Source organism: Xenopus laevis, chromosome 1S, assembly GCF_017654675.1.
Source record: "Xenopus laevis strain J_2021 chromosome 1S, Xenopus_laevis_v10.1, whole genome shotgun sequence".
In the NCBI taxonomy this organism is placed as follows: Eukaryota; Metazoa; Chordata; class Amphibia; order Anura; family Pipidae; genus Xenopus; species Xenopus laevis.
The window spans coordinates 70,581,026-70,601,388 of NC_054372.1; the positions used below are offsets into that span (position 1 = coordinate 70,581,026).

At 36.7% G+C, this 20,363-nt stretch overlaps 1 protein-coding gene across 4 annotated transcripts in view; it reads right to left on the reverse strand.

Annotated features, from left to right (window-relative positions):
- slc4a4.S (solute carrier family 4 member 4 S homeolog) overlaps positions 1-20,363 on the reverse strand; it is a 127,870-nt gene that overhangs the window by 99,453 nt on the left and 8,054 nt on the right. For all 4 annotated transcript variants that reach the window (XM_018243458.2, XM_018243457.2, XM_018243461.2 and 1 more), the window contains exon 2: positions 10,759-10,832. In XM_018243458.2, the coding sequence (XP_018098947.1) occupies positions 10,759-10,831 (73 nt within the window). In that variant the 5' untranslated portion in view covers position 10,832. The remainder of the gene's footprint in view (positions 1-10,758; positions 10,833-20,363) is intronic.

Here is a 20,363-nt window from a genome sequence, read left to right on the forward strand (position 1 = left end):
TTGGCAATAGATTTGTTGGAGCGGGGTTCACTTTATGGGGCATATTTTTTATACTATGTAAAACTAAATTCGGCAAAAATACGATGTAAAAAGCTGTGTAAAATAAGGTACAGTATGTGTAATTTTACGTCATGCGAACGCCAGATTTGATGCTCTTATTTTACACTGCTTCCGGCGGAAGCCACATAAGAAAAAACGTGTTGCACTATTTTTTTACAGAGCGAAATGTGGAGGCTTTCTGTTGTATTAGCCCCCATTTTTTACACAGCATAATAGATATGCCCCTAATTTCTTTATTCAAAATTCCAGAAAAAAACTTTAGGCTGACAAGCCATCCAATGGTGCAAATCTTATGGAAAACCAAGGCCGCTGACCAATCTTCTGGCCACGGAGTGTGCTGGCTAGCCTAGCCAGTATTTTACTGTCCGGGCTAATAAAAATTATGCTTGATGCCAATGTTAATAGGAAAAAAAGATACAAATTTATGAAGGCTAGTATTTGTTTCCAGAAAAGGCAAAGAGCCTCTCTTGTTTTGAAAAAAAGGGTTATTTCTCCTTTAACAGTTCCCACTCCCACCCAGCTCCTCTTCACACAAAGCAGAACTTTAACTGCATAACATGTTTAACAGCTCCTAATCTCTGTGTATTAAAATACTGCCAAAAAAGGCCCTGTTTTATCTGTCCAATCTAATTCTACATACAATACTAGAATTTTTTTATGGTGTGGTGAAGATCAAGCGGAACAAAATAGACTAAATAACAGAAGAACAGATGAAATGATAAGGGGTCACTTAGCTTATACAGGAAAACAGTGTTAGTAAGCCTTTATCCAAAAAAAACTAGATAATATTAGCTTTTTTTGGATTTTCGAAACAATTAATAATTATTTTAAAATAGATGCACAGACCAAAAGGTTTATCTCGCAGAGAAAGAAATTCCTGAATAGATGCATTGCCTATTTAAGACTTTTGAAACATGATTTAGAGATAATAATTTATTTTCTATCCATTTACAAGTGTTTTGCTTATTTAAGGGTTTTTAATTGCAGTTACTGTCAAAAAAGCTATGTCAATTCTGTAGAAAAGACTTTTCTCTGGGAAATTGGTGGGACAACTGGAATCATCTTAAGTATTGGATGGCTACATTTTTTAGTCAACAGCTGTGAATGCATGACATACATATGGTAATTCCAGCTATCCTTAGTGGGAATTAACTGTTTAAAAACATTTGTAGACCCCCTAGGTTGCTTATCACTGCTTTATATTTACTTTCAGGTCCTGTATGGTTTAGCAGTTTGAAGTACATCTGTCTTTGGAAAATAATTCTAGACTAAATAGTAGAATCGGACTATAGTGGATACCTAGGGCAGTCACAAGCAATTACACTGTAGTACCAAACAGGGTTCCATCATTTTATTGGCCTGAGCATTGCAGGAAAGCAGGCAGGACATCCCTGATTGACATTTTCAGGCAAATACAAACAGAAGCATGTTGAGGGAACATGGCAAACACAAATTCTCACCAGACTGTTTGTAAGATACTGGTCTAATTGCTTTATCCATTATATGGGGATACATTAAAGTTGTCTGGAATTTCTCAATAGAACAAGATACATTCAGTTCTTCTCCCACAACAACAGTGTTCAAATCTTTTATTTGCTCCTCAGAAAGTCACAATTGCAACTGAGATTACTAGCTCTGCAATAGTGGTATAACTATTCTACTCTTCCTTTAGCAGTACAGAAACTTTATATATAGAGTTAAAAAATAAAAGTAATGTTTTCAGTAAATGGCTTTTTGAATGACCAATAGAAAATGAGAACTGGCATATGTACAGTGGCAAGAAAAAAAATATATAACCCTTTTTATCATTGATTGCTAAAATGTTTTTTCCACATAAGTTGATGTATTTGCCCTTTATAGTGTTTTTTTAGGGCTGTATAAACCCTGGGCATTCCAAAGCTATGGAAGAGCACTTCCCAACATTTTGGAAATAGAAAGACAAAAATATTTTTTAGCCATGCCCATTTTTGTGGTCACACCCCCTAATTCCCATGTTCAATTTACAAAATTAGGCAGGTTATGAACGTTTGAACACATTTCTGCTTTTTTATGTGTTATTACAGTTTTGCTAATGAAAGTGAATTGTCCTTAAAGTTAGTTTCCCCAAGAGACCTGCTTATCTTAAATTGTTACAATTGTTTATTTGCTTATCTTAAATTGTTACAAAAGTATCTAAGTGCACCTGCCACGTATTCTGGGCTTTCTGGCAAAAGTTTTAGAAACTTTGCATTATTTTCTGGCTGGTCAGTGCAGAATATCAAAAACTCGGGACATTTCAGTAACAGTCCAGGACTGCGGGTTAAGCTTTCAAAATCGGGACTGTCCTGCAAAAAATGGGACAGTTGGAAGGTATGAAATAACCCCAGGAGCATAACTGATATATTATCTAGATGAATAGGCCAGCCAATTCTGCCAGGCACCCACAAAGGAATGCCCTGATTTTTCTAATCACACTGCAAAAATGCCATGTTAACCCAGAGATTTACAGTGGGATTCCCAAAGCTTACTTGGGAGACTGGCACTGTGCCATAATAATGCTGCAGGGATGGCCAAGACTGTTTAGTCATCTAAAAAAGGAACAGAGGGACTTGTTTAACAATCATGGCATTAGCTCAGTGAAAATCCTAAGGCAGAACTGAGGGTGTGGGAAACAACGAGAACTGTAATAAAACCATCCTAGACCACCAGTAGATTGAACAAACTCAACACGGTGCAATAGCTGCACATGAATAGTAGCCAAATGAGTCTCATTCCTAAAACATATCTTTTCATTGAACAGTGTATACTGTAAAGATTTCAGATGAATTACACTTTAGAGGAAAAATGTAACCAGGAAACATCTTGCATTCAATTATTCTTTAATAACCACGTAGTAGGCAACAAAGTACCATTCCAGTAACAGCAACCACATTTCCATAATGCTCTGGAATGAGGCAGTGATACTCCTAATACAGACTGTAATTAAAGATGAGAAAGGCCTATCCACATCATGAAAAATTTTCTGTGAACAGTGCACAGCGGCAGGCAGACATACCATGGTAATGAGGGATGGAATCATTTTAAATGGCTTTTCTACATTTTAAGTTAATGTTTAAGTCTGATCCCCTTTAGATTAGATGACAACTAGTTAGCACATGAGAAAACGCATTTTATGTGGATACCATCTGGCTTCTACATACAGAGGACTAAACTGGCATCTGTCCTCATGCGTGCTGCAGTATTGGCAGGCACATTGATCTAATGCATTTACTTACTGTACATTGGCCTTTTGTCATTAGGGGTGTATCAGTATTATCAGTTACCCAAATAAACAGTGTACAACATGTTGCAAAAACAGTGCACCATCATGATGAGTATCACCTGCTTTTTTCTTATTAACATTATTGTTGTGTTACGGCAAGACTTTAAATTTGTACAGATAACTGGCTGCTAGGACTTTACTAACCTAGCAATCAGACAGCAGTAAAGGGGAATGAAAAATGAATAGTAGAGGGCTGAACAAAAATATAAAAAATAAGAATAAAGCTAAACTTAAAGCCTTACAAACATGATCTGTTTTTATGGTTGCCGGGGGCAGTGACCCCCAATAACCAAATAAAGGTTTTAGTTGCAGTGGAAAATAAAAAGGCTAATAATTCAAAAACCCTAAAAAATAAAAGACCAAGACCAAATGAAAAGCTTTTTAGGAAACAAAAGTAAATCTATAACATACGTAACTTATAACAAACAACCATGGTGTTTATATATTAATATAGATGCTGCAACATATTTACAGAAACATAGATACAGGTTTCATAAAGTATTTTCCATTTCAGCAAACGGTGTGTTTCTTTGGCCCCTTAAAATTACTAACTTAGCTGTGCAAATGCAATAAATTCAATTTCCAAAATAGAAAATTCAGAGGCCCAAACTTGCACTTCCACAGTTATGAAGCCTACAGGCCTGTAGTCCAATCCATCAGGTCAGCGATACAATTTTGATATTCATGTGTATGGCCTAATTTCACTAACATGCAATAAACCATTCATGTTGGTAGATATACTTAAACTCGCCTTCTGTGTGTCAGGTTTAAAGGGATACTGTCATTGGAAAACATGTTTTTTTCAAAACGCATCAGTGAATAGTGCTACTCCAGCAGAATTCTGCACTGAAATCAATTTCTCAAAAGAGCAAACAGATTTTTTTCAATTTTGAAATCTGACATGGGGCTAGACATATTGTCAATTTCCCAGCTGCCCCCAGTCATGTGACTTGTGCCTGCACTTTAGAAGAGAAATGCTTTCTGGCAGGCTGCTGTTTTTCCTTCTCAATGTAACTGAATGTGTCTCAGTGAGACATGGGTTTTTACTATTGAGTGTTGTTCTTAGATCTACCAGACAGCTGTTATCCTGTGTTAGGGAGCTGTTATCTGGTTACCTTCCCATTGTTCTTTTGTTTGGCTGCTGGGGGGAAAAGGGAGGGGGGTGATATCACTCCAACTTGCAGTACAGCGGTAAAGAGTGATTGAAGTTTATCAGAGCACAAGTCACATGACCAAGGGCAGCTGGGAAATTGACAAAATGTCTAGCCCCATGTCAGATTTCAAAATTGAATATAAAAAAATCTGTTTGTTCTTTTGAGAATTGGATTTCAGTGCAGAATTCTGCTGGAGTAGCACTATTAACCGATTCATTTTGAAAAAAATGTTTTTTCCCATGACAGTATCCCTTTAAGGAAAACTTTTTTCTGATTGGCCGATATGCAATGCTTGACTTGGGAAAACTTTGACAATATTACTATATAACCCCTTAACTTTAATGCAATTTAAAGTGGCATATTGGTAACCTTTTAACGTGGCCTAAAGAAATGCCTTCTGTATAATTAATCCCATTCCTTTATTAGCCAACACACTGCGACTTAATTATTGTTCATCATTGCCTGGTGAGAAGCTTTATCTCCAGAAATGTTTGGCATCTCATTAACTGTTTAATAAGCCATGTTAATTATGACCAGTTTGATTAAGGGTTTTACTCTTCAGGCCGATTATTTTCAAGCTGACCGTGTGAGTCTTTTAAAGTCAGCAGGTGGAAAATAACAAACAGCTATTTTCTTTCTATCAGACTATAACCCTGTATTTAGAATTATCTTGTATTGTGTTGTAACAGAGCATCATCTTTAATACTTATGAATACTGTTGGTTGTATATTTTCAATTACATTTGTGTCCAACCAACATAATCAGCCTACAGTGGCTCCGGATTGCATAACTATACAGTATACTAAAAGGAGGCCCCACGGTTGTTGTCTCTATGTACCATAAGTACATTATAAATCCCTGTTACTTTTTCTAGTGTCAAAAATGCAATTTGTAAGGTTTGAAAAAGTGATCCAAACTATCATAAAAATTATTTGTGCTATTTTCCAAAGCACTGTAAATAGCTATAGTGGAACCAGAAAATGCTATTGTTAGTTCCTGGGGTTCAGGTGAACAGTTTTGTTAAAAATCTAAATGATGGAAAACATGACAGCCAGCTACTCGGGACGGAACAAATATCTAGGCCCCTTGATGCCAAAACTTTTGTAGGCGTGTATAATAAATCAAAAGTTGAAAGAGGGCATTATTGCTAAAAGCATATGACCTCAGTGAACCAAGAAAAAACTGTGACGTTAAAAACTTCCACTGGATTAGGTGTGTTCAGTTAACTAACAACCTGGAAAGACTTGAATAGTCACTACAGCACAGCAAAATCTAGGTGCCAGTACAGCTATTAGATTTAAGTCAACAAAGACTGCAGTAGATTTCCATAAGTAATTTCCCAGCAGAAGGCCTTGGTTTAAATTGCAAAAGCAAATATCTGTCCTGTTTTTTTCCATTATTCAGAGCCACCTGATGCATTATTTCCCTAATTTAGTATAGGATCCTTACAATTAAGTGTAAGATAATAATGTTAATATCTACACTACTATGCATGAATAATCTTTTGATTCATTCATTTATCATTTAGACCTTCAAAAGTTTCAATTCTTTTAACAAGAAGGGGGCACTACCTATTATTATGCCTTTAGGTATAAATGGCAGCTATTTTGACTCAGAAATATTAGGACAATCCGAGTTTTCCTGTGGTCACCTAATCTGAGATGCAAAGTTCTGGCTCATGACAATAACTCCAATAACTGCCAGACTTGCCGTTTACAGGACAGGAGAGACATGTTTACTAAATAGTCTGCACAGGAACTCAATACTGTAATGTCATTGTTTCTGTAGATTAACTAATAATCTAACTAGATGATTTCCATGGGAAAATGAAATAAAGACTGCCCAAACCCGGCACATATGAGAAGGGAGAATAATACTGAAAAGCCCCCCCCTGCTAAGTGTTACCCCAGAATTGTGTCATCTGTAGAAATACTGACCTCACATGCAGGGTCGGACTGGGCCAGCGGGACACCGGGAAAAAATCCAGTGGGAACGTGGGGGGTTTAGTACTCCTTTAAGGTAAGGCCACACGAGGATATTCCGGGAGATTTTGTCGCCTGGCGACTAATCACCTCGTCTTCTGAGTGAATATCTCCCCGAACTGCCTCAGCGTGTTTTCCCATAGGCTAAAATGAAAAGTCGCCCGAAGTTGCCTCACTGTATATTGTGCTCATAGAGAGAAGCTGTATCATATGCTGGCTATTAACCGTATATTAATATTGTCAATATTGTGCTTTAGTGTATGTAGGCATCACATGGAGCAGTATGTTTTAATATGTACTGTATGAATGTGCCAGTTTGTCTGAACATGTTGCAAGAGTGCATATATCCTTATGCCTCAAAAAGCTGATTCAGGGTTGGACTGAGCTGAGAAAACACTCGTTGGGCCCAGTCCCTCCTGGGCCCTGCCAGCCCTGGCCCACTCCCCCAATCGAGAAGGCAGGAAATCAGTTTGGATGTCGGGAGTAGGGACCTTGGTTGATGGGCCCCCAATTCCCCAGTCCAAAGCTGAGCTGATTTATGGATGTGGGTCTCAAAGTGCACCGAGCAATAGTAACCAATCAAAAGTTAATTACATGTAGTCTAGTATAAGTTAGAAAATAAGTTTGAAGAGATTATGCATCCTTCCCCAGTGGAGCAGAGATCACATTAACACAGCACACTATAGTCAATATTTATGAGGAATTAGGATCTTGTGTGGGAGGAAACCTATACATGAATGAGCAGAAAGTACAACCACCTTGCATATAATGCCCTGGCTGGAATACTAACCACCATGCCACCATGTTTGCAATTGCACCAGTGGTAGTTAATGATGTGTGAACTTTCATGTCTTATGCAGAAGAACAGAATTATTTATTTTACTAGTCATACAAAAAGCTCATGACATCATGATAGACAGTACATCCATGTAAACTGAAAAATAAAAGGAGGTTAATAGTTAAAAGGCACAAGTACAAAACTGGGCAGGCTGCTAAGGGAAAGCATTGGCCAGTAAAATGGCAATAATTATGCTAAAGTATACTGTGTAGTATATGTGCAGAATGGTGTGGCACAATCTTGCATCCATTAGATAAAACTGGTCATCATATTTACTCTTTTCAGGTTGCCTATGTTTCATTTCACTTGGATTATGCTGAATTCCTATGACAGCCCTTGGCCCAGGAACCTTTATTATAGCTATAGTGAAGTACAATAGCTAGAAAAGAATTCCACATCTGTATAAGATCTGTTTCAGTTTATCCCCAATATAAATTAAAATATAACTGCACCTACTGTACGTGAGAGCAAGCACACATAGCAAGCACAAGTAGTTGCAGAATTCCAAGAAAAAAAAACAAACAGCTGTTCTAATTGTTATTCCCTATGTTTATGTCTTCAGAAGCTAATTAATCTAACAAAGATTTATTTTATATGAATAGTGATGGGCGAATTTATTCGGCAGGCAGGAATTCGCTGCGAATTTCTGCATTTTGCCGACCGGCGAATAAAAATTTGCAGTGAAAATTCGCCGGTGTCTAAAAAATTTGGACGTAGGTGTTCCGTTTCGCGAATTTCTCGGGTAATTTGCAAATTTCGTGGCGAATCGAAATGGAACAGATTTACCCATGACTGTATATAAAGCTTGCAATGTAAGTTTCCTATCACAATCCAAAATGTCAGGTGCATAATTTGATGTCAATTGGCAGTGGGTTCAAATACACTGAAATTTGGGTGAAAATGCTGCATTGTGGGGAAAAGGTATATAATGCCATTCTTTTACAGTATGTACATTAAGGGGGTTATTTATTAAAGCCTGATTTCTTTTCTGGTTGGACTTTTATAGGTGAAAACACAATTTTTTTGTACAAAAAAAAAACTAAATTTTTTTGCGATTTATTAAAACCTGATGATGTCAATAGCAAGCCCGAATAAAAAAGTACTTTCTACTCAGACCTGCCTAGTTCATGTAGAAGTCAATGGCAGATGTCCCGTTATTATCCTGATCTGTGCTGAGTTTCATTTAATAAGCCGAAGATTTTGTGGTTTTCGGGCGTCAAATCTCAAAAAGTCAGAGGTTTCGGGAGTCAAATCTGAAAAAGCCTCAGTTTTCTGCGATAAATGCGAAAAATTTGTATGATTTGGATGTTTTAACAATTTTATTGATTTTTTTTCAAGAATTTTTTGGTAAAATTTATTGATAAATAGGGGGGGGTAGTCTGTGCGAACTTGGTCAGAGTCGTTTTAAGAAAATAGTGAGAACTTGTCGAATTTTAATAAATAACCCCCAAAATTTACAATTTTTGTGAATTGCCTACTGAAAACTAGATTGTAACAATATATAACGGGAAACATAACACAAATATCTATTTGCAACTTTTTGGCCACCCTTGCAGGGGTTTCTTTTAATGCTGTTACGAATAGTATTTGTCATATTAGGCATTATAAAGAGTAATATTAACATATACTGGTAGTCTTCTACTGTAACCTCTTATGTTGTGATTGTTGTTCCTACATCTTTGAACAACAATGGCTTCCTCCATAGCCAAGTATCTTTAAATCAAGAAATTGCTCTTAGAGCTAACAAAGTCATCTTTAGAATTAATGCTAAAATATGGAAGTTACAAGAACTATTTTTTAACCAAGATCTATAAAAGCAGAAAAAAACTGTCAACAGTGCTAGCAGGAGCATGTTGGCCTTTGCATATAATCTAGTAAACTAAACTCTCAAATGTAATAAAAGGCACAGTTTTGCCCAGGTGCAGTAACCCATTGCAACAAATAAGGTGTTTGCTTTTATATACTGTATGTGACCAATCTATGCTACCTGCTGATTAGTTGCTATAGGTGATTAGACCTGTAGAAATGTTGCACCATCTTAAATAGACTTTTAAAAAGCAATATACATCCGTAGAAAATGCTAAAGTATTAAAGAAAAGAACAGATAAACAGCTGCTTAATGCTCAAGGTAAATCCACTATTCCTTAGGGCTGAAAAGTGTAGAAGCTAATGTTTCATGGTCAGTAAGGAAATTGCTTAAAATAGGATGCAGAGACAATTCTAAACTTTGCTCAAATCACAATATATATGCAGGAATGTAAGAGAATTTTTACAGCCCATTAAATTGCATTTGTACCCTTGCATTTGTATGATTAAGAACCATAAATGAAATAAAGCTGATCGTAAGAGGCACATAGAGAGCTCAAAAAAATAAGCTGCATCTTACTTGGCTATATAATTAGAAGCATTACTCAAAAGACAGAATTCTAGACTTTGTTAATGTAATGAGCAAATACTCTAATGCTTACAAGTTCCACTCATATAGAACAACCCTCTACTTATCAACTCAATAAATCACATTGTAAGCCATGCAGATGCAGTGCATGCTTACATACAACATTTGTTTTTACCAGAAGTAAAGTCATTGCACCTTCCTCTAGTGTAATTGCAGTTAGTGAGTGGGAATTTTTCAAGTACCTATCGTCTGACATCAGGTCATGGGTAGATAAGGACTTTAATATGCTAGCATGATTTTTTTAACCAGCTTCTTTCCAGATATTTGAATATCGAATTCGAAGGATTTAGCGCAAATGCTTCAATCGGACAAAAACTGTTTGATAAAATCCTTCGAATTGAATGATTCGAACGATTTTAAGAGATCGATCGAAGGATTTTTATTCAATCAAAAAAAGCTTAGAAAAGTGCCGGTGAAGGTCCCCATAGGCTAATATTACACCTCGGTAGTTTTAAAGTTGCAAAGTATGAAGTCAAAGTATTTTCGAAGACTATTCGAATGGTCGAATAGTCAAACAATTTTTACTTCGAATTGTTTGATTCATTAGATTCGATCAAATTCAAACAAATTTGACCCATTCGATTGTCGAAGTACCCAATAAAAAACTTCGAAATTCAAACTTATATTTCATTCTAATTCCTCACTCGAGCTTAGTAAATCTGCCCCTAAATGTAAATAACTTTGTCCTGTTATATAATTATTAAAACTAGTATTTTGAGGGATCAGGCCACACACTAGACTGCTCTGACTTATTTATTTTCCCACAAAACATGCAACCCTGCCATATAACCTTTTCATGGAAAAGAAACTAAAAAGCAGCAACAGAATTTTGTCTAAATTCCTCCATCTGTAGGACTTGCCACACAAAGATGCAGTGTACATGAAATGCATAATACATGGCTTTAATGATCTCAAGATTCACATCAGTATTAGGTATCTTAAAATGCTAAAAGCATTATTTTTCTTACCTTCCACCTCCTCTTCATCACAGACATGCTTCACGAATGAAGCCCCCCTGTCCAAAACTGCTTCATCCTCCATCCTGTAGTAGTAAAAAAGAAAGAAAGAATGCTCAGACCTCTCCTTGAGTGACTTGCCAGAACAGACCCCACTCCTTGGCAGGTTCGGTTGAGCACTGCTACTCATATTATCTGCCCAGGCCTTGTTCTTTCTCAGGTTTTTCTTCAAGCCCTGCCTGGTATTTCCACTCTAATTGAACGGCCTACTGATTGAGTTCAGACGGGTTATCTGCAATCCAAGGGCATTAGTCCCGATATGCTATGCAGGGGTAATCCCAGTTAAAATATGTGTATTCTTTTCTTTAATCTACTATGAAAAATCCATGATGATAGTGGCTAAAAACGTAGATGAGTTCCATGGCTTCACACCAGTGCAAGCACACTCTCCAGACATGTTAGGTATAGCTGGCATACACAGACACACTCTCTCTAAAAGGAGCTCTGGCTTACTTCTGTTACTTAATACTTCTCTGCTTAGAGGCAAGCTTTGTGTCACACACTGGTCTAACAGAAAGCTGACATCTGCGGATTAGTCCCAGCTACCATGAGGCACAAGAACAGAACATCTCGTTAATTATTTGTCCCTCATTTTTTAGCTAATATCATGTTTAAAGAAGAACGAAAAGCAACAAGGAGTAATAGGCAGAAACAGATGAAGTATATTAAATGTAACTTTCCTACTGTTACCGAATTACAATTCCCAGCACACTCCAAGAGCAGATACTGCTGAAGGATTTGGAGAGCTGCGGTTCTGCAATGGCCATGTTATATGTTGCTTATTTTTTTATGGTAAGAATAAAAAAAAATTCTATATATAAACCAGAACCTTTAATGAAAAACAGGAGAAACTTAGATTAGACTATAAAAACAGCCAGGTATGCTGTATTCAAATGTCAAATAAGGACATGCTTTCCATGAAAAAAAATATTATATTAGGTAAGGAAGTTAAATTAACCTCTGTTTGTGTCTTTGTTGGCTAACTGCAAGCTATGTTTTTTTCTTATAGATCATTTGATAAAGGAATGTGCATATACAGGTTATTTGTCATGTAAAGAAATGAATTATGGGTGCCAACTACCATTCTGTCAGCGTCTGCAAGTCACCTTTTATCAAATTACACAATAAGTTATTTGTCCCCAGGGCTCTATTCCTCTTGTACACATAAAATGCTTAATACAAAGCTAAATACATTCAAAACTGCTATTGTTTAAAGTTTTTGTTGGCAGAATAGGGAAGAACATTTTTTACTCTGCATTCTCCTAGCAAGGTCAGCAATTTAGGGGCCCATTTACTTAGCTCGAGTGAAGGAATAGAAGAAAAAATAAAAATCGAATTTCGAATGGTCGAATATGGCTATTTCGACCATCGAATAGGCTACTTCGACCTTGACTACGACTTCGAATCGAACGATTCGAACTGAAAATCGCTCAACTATTTGACCATTCGATAGTCGAAGTACTGTCTCTTTAAAAAATACTTTAACCCCCTAGTTCGCCAACTAAAACCTACCGAGGCCAATGTTAGCCTATGGGGAAGGTCCCCATAGGCTTCCTAACAATTTTCTGATCGAAGGAAAATCCTTTGATCGATGGATTAAAATCCTTCGAATCGAAGGATTTAATCGTTTGATCGAACGATTATTCCTTTGATCGTTCGATCGTAGGAATAGCGCTAAATCCTTCGACTTCGATATTCGAAGTCAAAGGATTTACATTCGGCCTCTGTGGGTTTTAGGTGGCGAACTAGGGGGTCGAAGTATTTTTTAAAGAGACAGTACTTCGACTATCGAATGGTCGAATAGCCGAACGATTTTTAGTTCGAATCGTTCGATTCGAAGTCGAAGTCAAAGGTCGAAGTAGCTTATTCGATGGTCGAAGCCTATTCGATGGTCGAAGTAGCCATATTCTTAATTAACCCTCGATATTCGACCCTATGTAAATCTGCCCCTTAGAGTAGGGTTTTATTTATGTGGCTTGAGAATGTACTTGCAAGCCAAAATAATATAAAAGAAGTAAAACCAATGAACAAAACTGGGAGAGGTATAATGTCTTACTTCATGTCTTCACTATAATAACTACTCTCATAAACAATTGGCATCTACTGTGTGTGATGTAGGATCATAATTTGTATCCATTCTCATATGTTATATCAATTGTGTGTGTGTCTATTTTTAGTTTGCTATAAATGTTTATCTCTTTACATTAGGCTTGGGCCTAATTTGCCCATACTGTTCCTACAGTTCCCAGTGGGAATTGGTTTATTTTAGTATGTAGAAGTTTTTTTATGAACTAGACTTCTGACATCCCACGTTTACTTCATCATTTCTCTGCTCTACACTGCTCTTCTGCTCTTGTGTCAATATTTATATGTCTGTACAATCTGTCTTTTTCCATAACATCATTAATTACTGTGTGAAACCAAGTGTAATGTTTAAGCATTTTTTTTGCTTTACAATTATGAACAATGCTATTTATGTATTCATAAGTAAACCAAAGCACATGTCGCTACTAAGAATAAAGATTGTAACAGAATTTGTCAAGCTATATATATTGCATTCATGGTGATACAGTGGTTTTCATTGCTTCCTCACAGTGCTGGGGCTTTGGGTTTCACAATAGCATGCCACTATCTCTGTGTGTGTAAGTGTGCTATGTTAGTGTGGGTTTCCTTTAGCTTCTTTTTAGTAGATTAACTAGATCTTTCTGAAACTAAGCCAAGTATGTTAGACGTAAGCTCAGCTGGATCAGGAACTGACTTGATGAAACAGCCTCTGTTTGTGGCAATATATAGTGGAAATATTAACACATTCAAAAAATATGTGCTACTGTGCTCATTTCTTGTTGGTTGTCATGTCACATTCTGCAGAAATTGCCAGGATGAAATAATTGCACTGAAAAATAATTTTTCCGCTAAACTGTTTAAAAATGCAATTGTGAGTATTTGAACCTATACTAACTCTTTCATATGGCTGTTTAGTTATTTTCTAGTATTGTATAGTGGTGAGTAATTTAATAAAATCATCTATAAGATATTCAAAAAGAAGTAACGTTTGATTTATTGATTTAAAAGCATGCTTTTAAATATCTAATTGGTTTACACTTTTACAAGCCATCATATCACATTCATAAAGCATAGCATCCTATTCTCTAGTTAACAATGTAAGAGTATATACACAGGCATATATAGAAGACTGTTGAAATGGACCAAACAATTACTGATGATATTGCATTGCATAATAGCATTATCAGTATAAAATTAATGTTTATCAAAAATGGTTAAGTCTAGTTTTAATTTACAGATTTAAGATGATATGTTTTACATATTTAGAACATATTTTTTTTAAATTTACCTCAAAAAGAAGCACAATGTGTGTGCACGCTTGCTTCCCCTTTACAACAAGTACCCATATATAATCAGCTTATACTAAACTCTAAATCTCAAGCAGTGAATCATCAGTGATGAGCGACTCAAAGTTTGTCAGTAATTAACCAGTTACTGCCCTGACCTCTAGAAAAGCAAGCTACTAAACCAGTTCTCATGGCTACTACCAATACTGTTACCTCATATTGTTATTAAAATGCACCTTGTGTGGCTAATTCCAATATACTGTAAGTTACCACATGCAGGGCCTTTACATGTTGCGCTTCACATACAACTCTGTAGATAATACTGATTCTTTACACGTTAACAATGGTAACAAATAAACACATAAATTCCTTTATGTAGGTATGATGTTCTAGTGGGAACTGCATTTGGTGCAAATAAAGGAAACTAAAATGCCAGTTTGTGTCATTAGAAACAATTCACAGATAAATTACAAACAGACATGTGGCAAAATAATATATTTAATATCATCAAGCTGTGGATTTCGGAATTCTCTATGCACAATAACTGGCAGTTGTCTGCCTGGGTTGATTTGAGAGGATTCAGATACAACCGTATTGCAATTTAAAAATTTTCAGGGGTCCATGTCAAAATGTTGTGAATCCAGGGGAAAAAATTGGGATTCTAATGTAGTAGCTTGTTTGTTTTTCTGCATGAAAAACCCTTTACATTTTTTGAAAAAGTATCCATTTATGCTTTATTAATTATAAGATTTGTAGCACACAGGTTTCAAATGAACAAAGCAAAAATGTGCTAAAAATAATCTTAGGAAATTATGCAGTGCAGGTATGTTGCCATCAACCAGAAAATGTATGAGAGAAAAGGACTAAAGATATTGTCAGATTTGTGCACTGGGTTGGATTCTGAAAACGTACTCGTCATCTAGGCCACCCAGAAATGTCCCCTGTGTGGCAGGCATAAGAGGTGGGTGCAAGAAGAGTGTGTGCCATACCTAGGACCCCATCTTGAACCCTCTTAATGAAACATGAGCACAATGTGAGTATTGCTACAGTTTGTGATCCAAACATTAGAAGTTCTGCAAGCTAGTTGGAGGAGTGATTTGCAGAGCCAGTTGTGTCGGTGTCAATGCTGAGAAGATGAGGTCTATGGGGCTCTATCTGATTTTGGGGCTTAGTGTATATGGTGACATTAGAAGTATGGCAGGCAACTGTCATACATCTCTGGGAAGGGCCAACCTGGCTCAAATAGAATAAGTGACTCAGGGCAGCCCTGAGCCAGCAGAAAAGTGACAATGGGACTTGCATAGGTCAACAGCTATGGTCGCTCAAAGTGGAAGCTCAAGCTCCAGAAGCTGAAGGATGTTATAGATCCTTTGCCAAGGAGTGCCTGAAATGGACTCACTGTGTTTTGTAGAAAAAATTTACCCGTTATAAAATATGAGGAGATATGCTAACCGTATAAAAGCACTTGGCCTGTGGTCTTTTACTTTTATAGGGTCATGGAACTCCTCTGTGACTACTGATGTCCTTTAATTTTACAACAGAGGTACATTATTCCATATATATTCCATATATACAAAATATTTTAGATTTGTAAAACAAATCTAACAGTCATTTTACATATGGCTTTGAAATTGATGTCATCTAACTTATTAGTGCTGAGCATTGCTGCTTCTACTACTTTTCCGTGGATTACTCAGTATCAGCACTCCATCAAACTGATAACATCAATTTGTTGGAAACTTTACTTTGGCATAACAATTGTCCATTTTACAAAAAGCTGTGTGAACTTAAATTGTCTTTTTGATCTTTTACATAATGTAGAAATGGCTTCCTGCCAAAAATGGGGATGAACTTACTCTGCATATGGCAAAACAGAATTAACTGCATTTTAAAACCAACTGAGATAAGATATAATATACCCCATTAACAAGGTCAGCACTTCTTATAGTCGTATTACATCTACTGTACTCTCTGCTTTGTACAATCTACAGTATTTATCTTATTCTACTGGAAATGCAGATATTTTGGAGAAATATTTAGGGCATCATATTGCATACAAATATGGTGCAAATATATTTTCCAGTTAGACCTTATCCATACAATCAATCCAGCCACATCTGGAAGTGTCAATCTAATTGGTCAAATTGGACTGTAAAGTCATAAACCACACATGACATCTTTCTTTCAGTAGAAGTCAACAGAAACAAATTCCTAAAGCTGGAGTCAATTTACATTGCCAAATCAATTTAATTGCAGCCAGTTTGTATGAGAAAGGATCCTATTAAAGATACAAATTGCATTTAGAAGGCTTAGGGAAGCCAGACAAATTATAATGAGTCTTCAGTTATAGAGTAAGAGCAGTTGTAAGACACTATTAGGAATGCACTGGAGTGCTAATAGATCTTCTAGCAATACTACCACCCATGTTAACTGTTCAGGAAATTCAAGAAAATCTCAGCACTCATTCTATACAAGTATATTATCATCCATCATTGTAATGGTAGAGTATATTTAGAACCTATGAATCAGTAAAATACTGTTTCAGGTACAGAAATGTAAACATTATCAGCTATTAACAACCCCCCCAAGATCATGTGTTGTAGAATAATTGTAACACTGTTTTGAAGATGGACAATATTAATAGAAGCACAGTTTTCAGCACACTGCTATTAAACCCTGTTCTTGAGAAAGGCCTGGTGAGCCGCAACAACTAAAACTCAGTTAGCCACAATTGGAACTGTTTTTATGATGAAACTTCACAACAGACACTTTCGACAGAACTTTCACAGATCTTAATTCAGTATGGTGATCTTGATACTGGAGTTGACTTCTTTCAGTAAGAAAAACATATAATCCTTACTCCACGAGTACATAATAATTTCAGGTTTATATAATCAAATTCAGCTTTTACTTTGTTCCAAAGGGGTAGAGACAGTGTAAAAACTCCAAATGTATTAAAGGGGTTGTTTTTTCAGTTGAGTTGGTTTCAGATTTCTCGCCAGAAATAAAGACTATTTTCAATTGCTTTCCATCTTTTATTTTTTACAGTTTTTCCAAACTTTTTAAAGTTTAATGTTCCTGTCTGGCATGTTTTGCAACTTTAGTTGGTACATTTCTCAGCAGCATCTGTGGAATATTAGCAACTATCAATTGTATCAATTCTTGCCTTCAATAAAACTAAGGGATTATGCCCAGCAGGGACAAAGATAAGATATGTATCAGCTAAATGTATCAATTTAAACATTTACAGAGTGGACGACCCCCACTTCCAGAGCTGATTCAGAAAGACAGAAGGTTGACTTTCAGTAGTATTCAAGATCAAGTTAGAATAATTTGACTTCATTCTTAATACAGTATTATGAAGGCTTGATCATAATCTTAATGCTGTATGTTTTTATTCCCTGACTTCTTTAAGACCTCAAAAAAGATTATCAGAGGATCTGCAGAGAGCAGGCTTGTTCTGTTCTCACGAATATAGCAAGATAAAGTTTTTACAGCCTGTAGCTTGGGTTACACAGACATATTTGTCTCCGAATGCAACTCTATATGTTGCAGCTCTCTGCTGTAAGAAAAGGGTTATATTAGTGTGCATGGGTTATGTCAGGTGAGCCTCCCATGAAGTCATTGTTGATATATCAGCTATCTTCAAAGAGATCAGGTGCCTGACTGATTGCAACACACGTATATGACCATCCAATACATTAGGCATGGGGTCCCCAACTTTTTTTACCCGTGAGCAACATTCAGATGTAAAAAGAGTTGAGGAGCAACGCAAACATGATAATCTGTACTGGTTGGTGCAAATAAAGGCTGTAATTGGCTATTTGGTAGCCCCTATGTGAACTGGCAGTCTACGGGAGGGTCTGTTTGGCAGTACACCTGGTTTTTATGCAACCAAAACTTGCCTCCTAGCCTGGAATTCAAAAATAAACACCTGCTTTGAGGTCACTGGGAGCAACATACAAGGGGTTGTGAGCAACATGTTGCTCACGAGCCACTGGTTGAGGATAACTGTATCAGGCTATGGGTGTTAACTACACAACAAATGTTAGTGGAAGCAACTTTATAATCAAATACTGATATAACTGCATAAGTGACCCTGGTTTTTCTGCATGATTTCTAGTAATTTATTTGTAACACTGGCCTCACATGGGGTATCATAACAAGACAATCAGCCAGGTTTTGCCAACCTGCCTAATTATCCTTCCTTGTAGGGTGCCCTCAGGAAAGAGTACTTAATAATTATACATTATAACTTTAGGGTGCTAGGCTAGATCCCATTGTACACTCTTTATACTGTAATTAAGAAAATGCTACAAATCTTTATAATATAATCAATCATTGGCAGGAAAATCAATTTAAAAGTACAACTCTGAGCATATCTTATCACATAGTATGTGCTTTGCCTAGAACGTCACAATATGACGGCAACATCAGATCAGGAGACACTATCTTGGAATTTTTATTGCAGACTAGAAATCACCACACTTTGATTCTAGATGCCAACACAGCTTATCCAGGACAGTTTAAAGTGTAGAAAATATAAAACAATTTAAGGGTGGTGGCAGATATGGCTACTGGGGGAGATTAGTCGCCCAGCTACAAATCGCCTCTTCTTCGGGCACCTAATCTCCCTTTTGGCTTTCCAAAGTCACCCGAACTTTTTTCATGAGGCAATTTCGGGCAATCTCGGAATACGAAACATTCTGAGTGTCATCCCACTGTCGATTTACATTCTAGCCGGCGGGAAGGCATTTAGGGGAGATTAGTCGCCTGAAGAAGAGACGATTTGTCGATGGGTGACTAATCTCCTCCAGTAGCCATGTCTGCCACCACCCTAAAACGTCAGCCAAAGGTGTGATAAAAATAAAGGACCCCATAAGTGTCTGTATAATCCAAATTATTGCTCTGTTAGGCACTCAGAGGCGCAAATAGCCAACCCAATAATTTGTGACTGTCTAAGGCATCTTACAGAAGCCCCTCTGGCATTTGCCACCACCCTAAAATGACAGCTAAAGATGTGATAAAAATAGAGGACCCATAAGGGTCTGTATAATCCAAATCATTGCTCTGTTAAGCATGATATCATAAGTCACAGTAGCACTAGCCACCATGAGTTGTTATCCTGAGACATCGTCCATGTCTATCATATGATTTAAAGGGGAATAGTTACTGTGTAAATAACTGAACCCTGAGTGCAGTTCAGGTCTGGACTCGGAGCCAAAACAGGCCAAGTACTCTGAGGTGCAAATAGCCCCCCACCAACCCAATAATTTGTGACTGTCTAAGGCATCTCACAGCAGCCCCTCTGGCATTTGCCAGCATCCACAGATTGCCAGTCTGGGTCTGGTGCAGTTATTTGAGCATAATGCGGTTAAGAACACACAATAAAGAATATAGTTTGAAGCTAGCTAGTCATTGGTTTGTTCTCTGATAAAACTCTAGAAGAATGAGTGGAGTGGGATTGTGGTGCAGCTGTATTGGTGTAAGGAACAGAATAATTGCAGGTGACTCCACAGTCAATATAGAATGTTTTTAGAACTTTTGAGTCACATTCCAGGACATGTAAAAAATTAAAAAAAAAAAAAAAAAAAAGCTTAGCACTATTGTAAGGTGAAGTTGGAGAACCAGAAGAGATAAAATAGATGTTGCTTTGCAGCAGAAAGCATACCACTTGACCTGTTTGACTGGGACTTTTTAAAATGTATATGTTAACTGAAAATCACAGAGATTCAAAAAACTAAAACTTCCTAGCTCATTTCATTAATTTTTTTGTAAAGACTCAGGCAGCAAAACAATATGATTTTATGGCATCTGCCTGTATAATGAAATCTATAATGTCTTTATTAATGATTAATTATTAAAAATATATGTATGACAATTATAAATCTAATTATGCAGCACTGCTAAAAGAGAAGGTTTAGTAAGTCAAGCCTTTGGCGTATTCCTCCCTATTGGAAAGGGATTGCAAAAGATAAAGAGATAGCATAAACAGAATATGGAGGGGTAAAACAGTGACTTTGAAAGACAGGATAAACTGTAGGGAAAACAAAAGGGAGGAAACCAGAATAGTTACATAGTTACATAGTTAATTTGGGTTGAAAAAAGACAAAGTCCATCAAGTCCAACCCCTCCAAATGAAAACCCAGCATCCATACACACACCCCTCCTTACTTTTAATTAAATTCTATATACCCATACCTATAC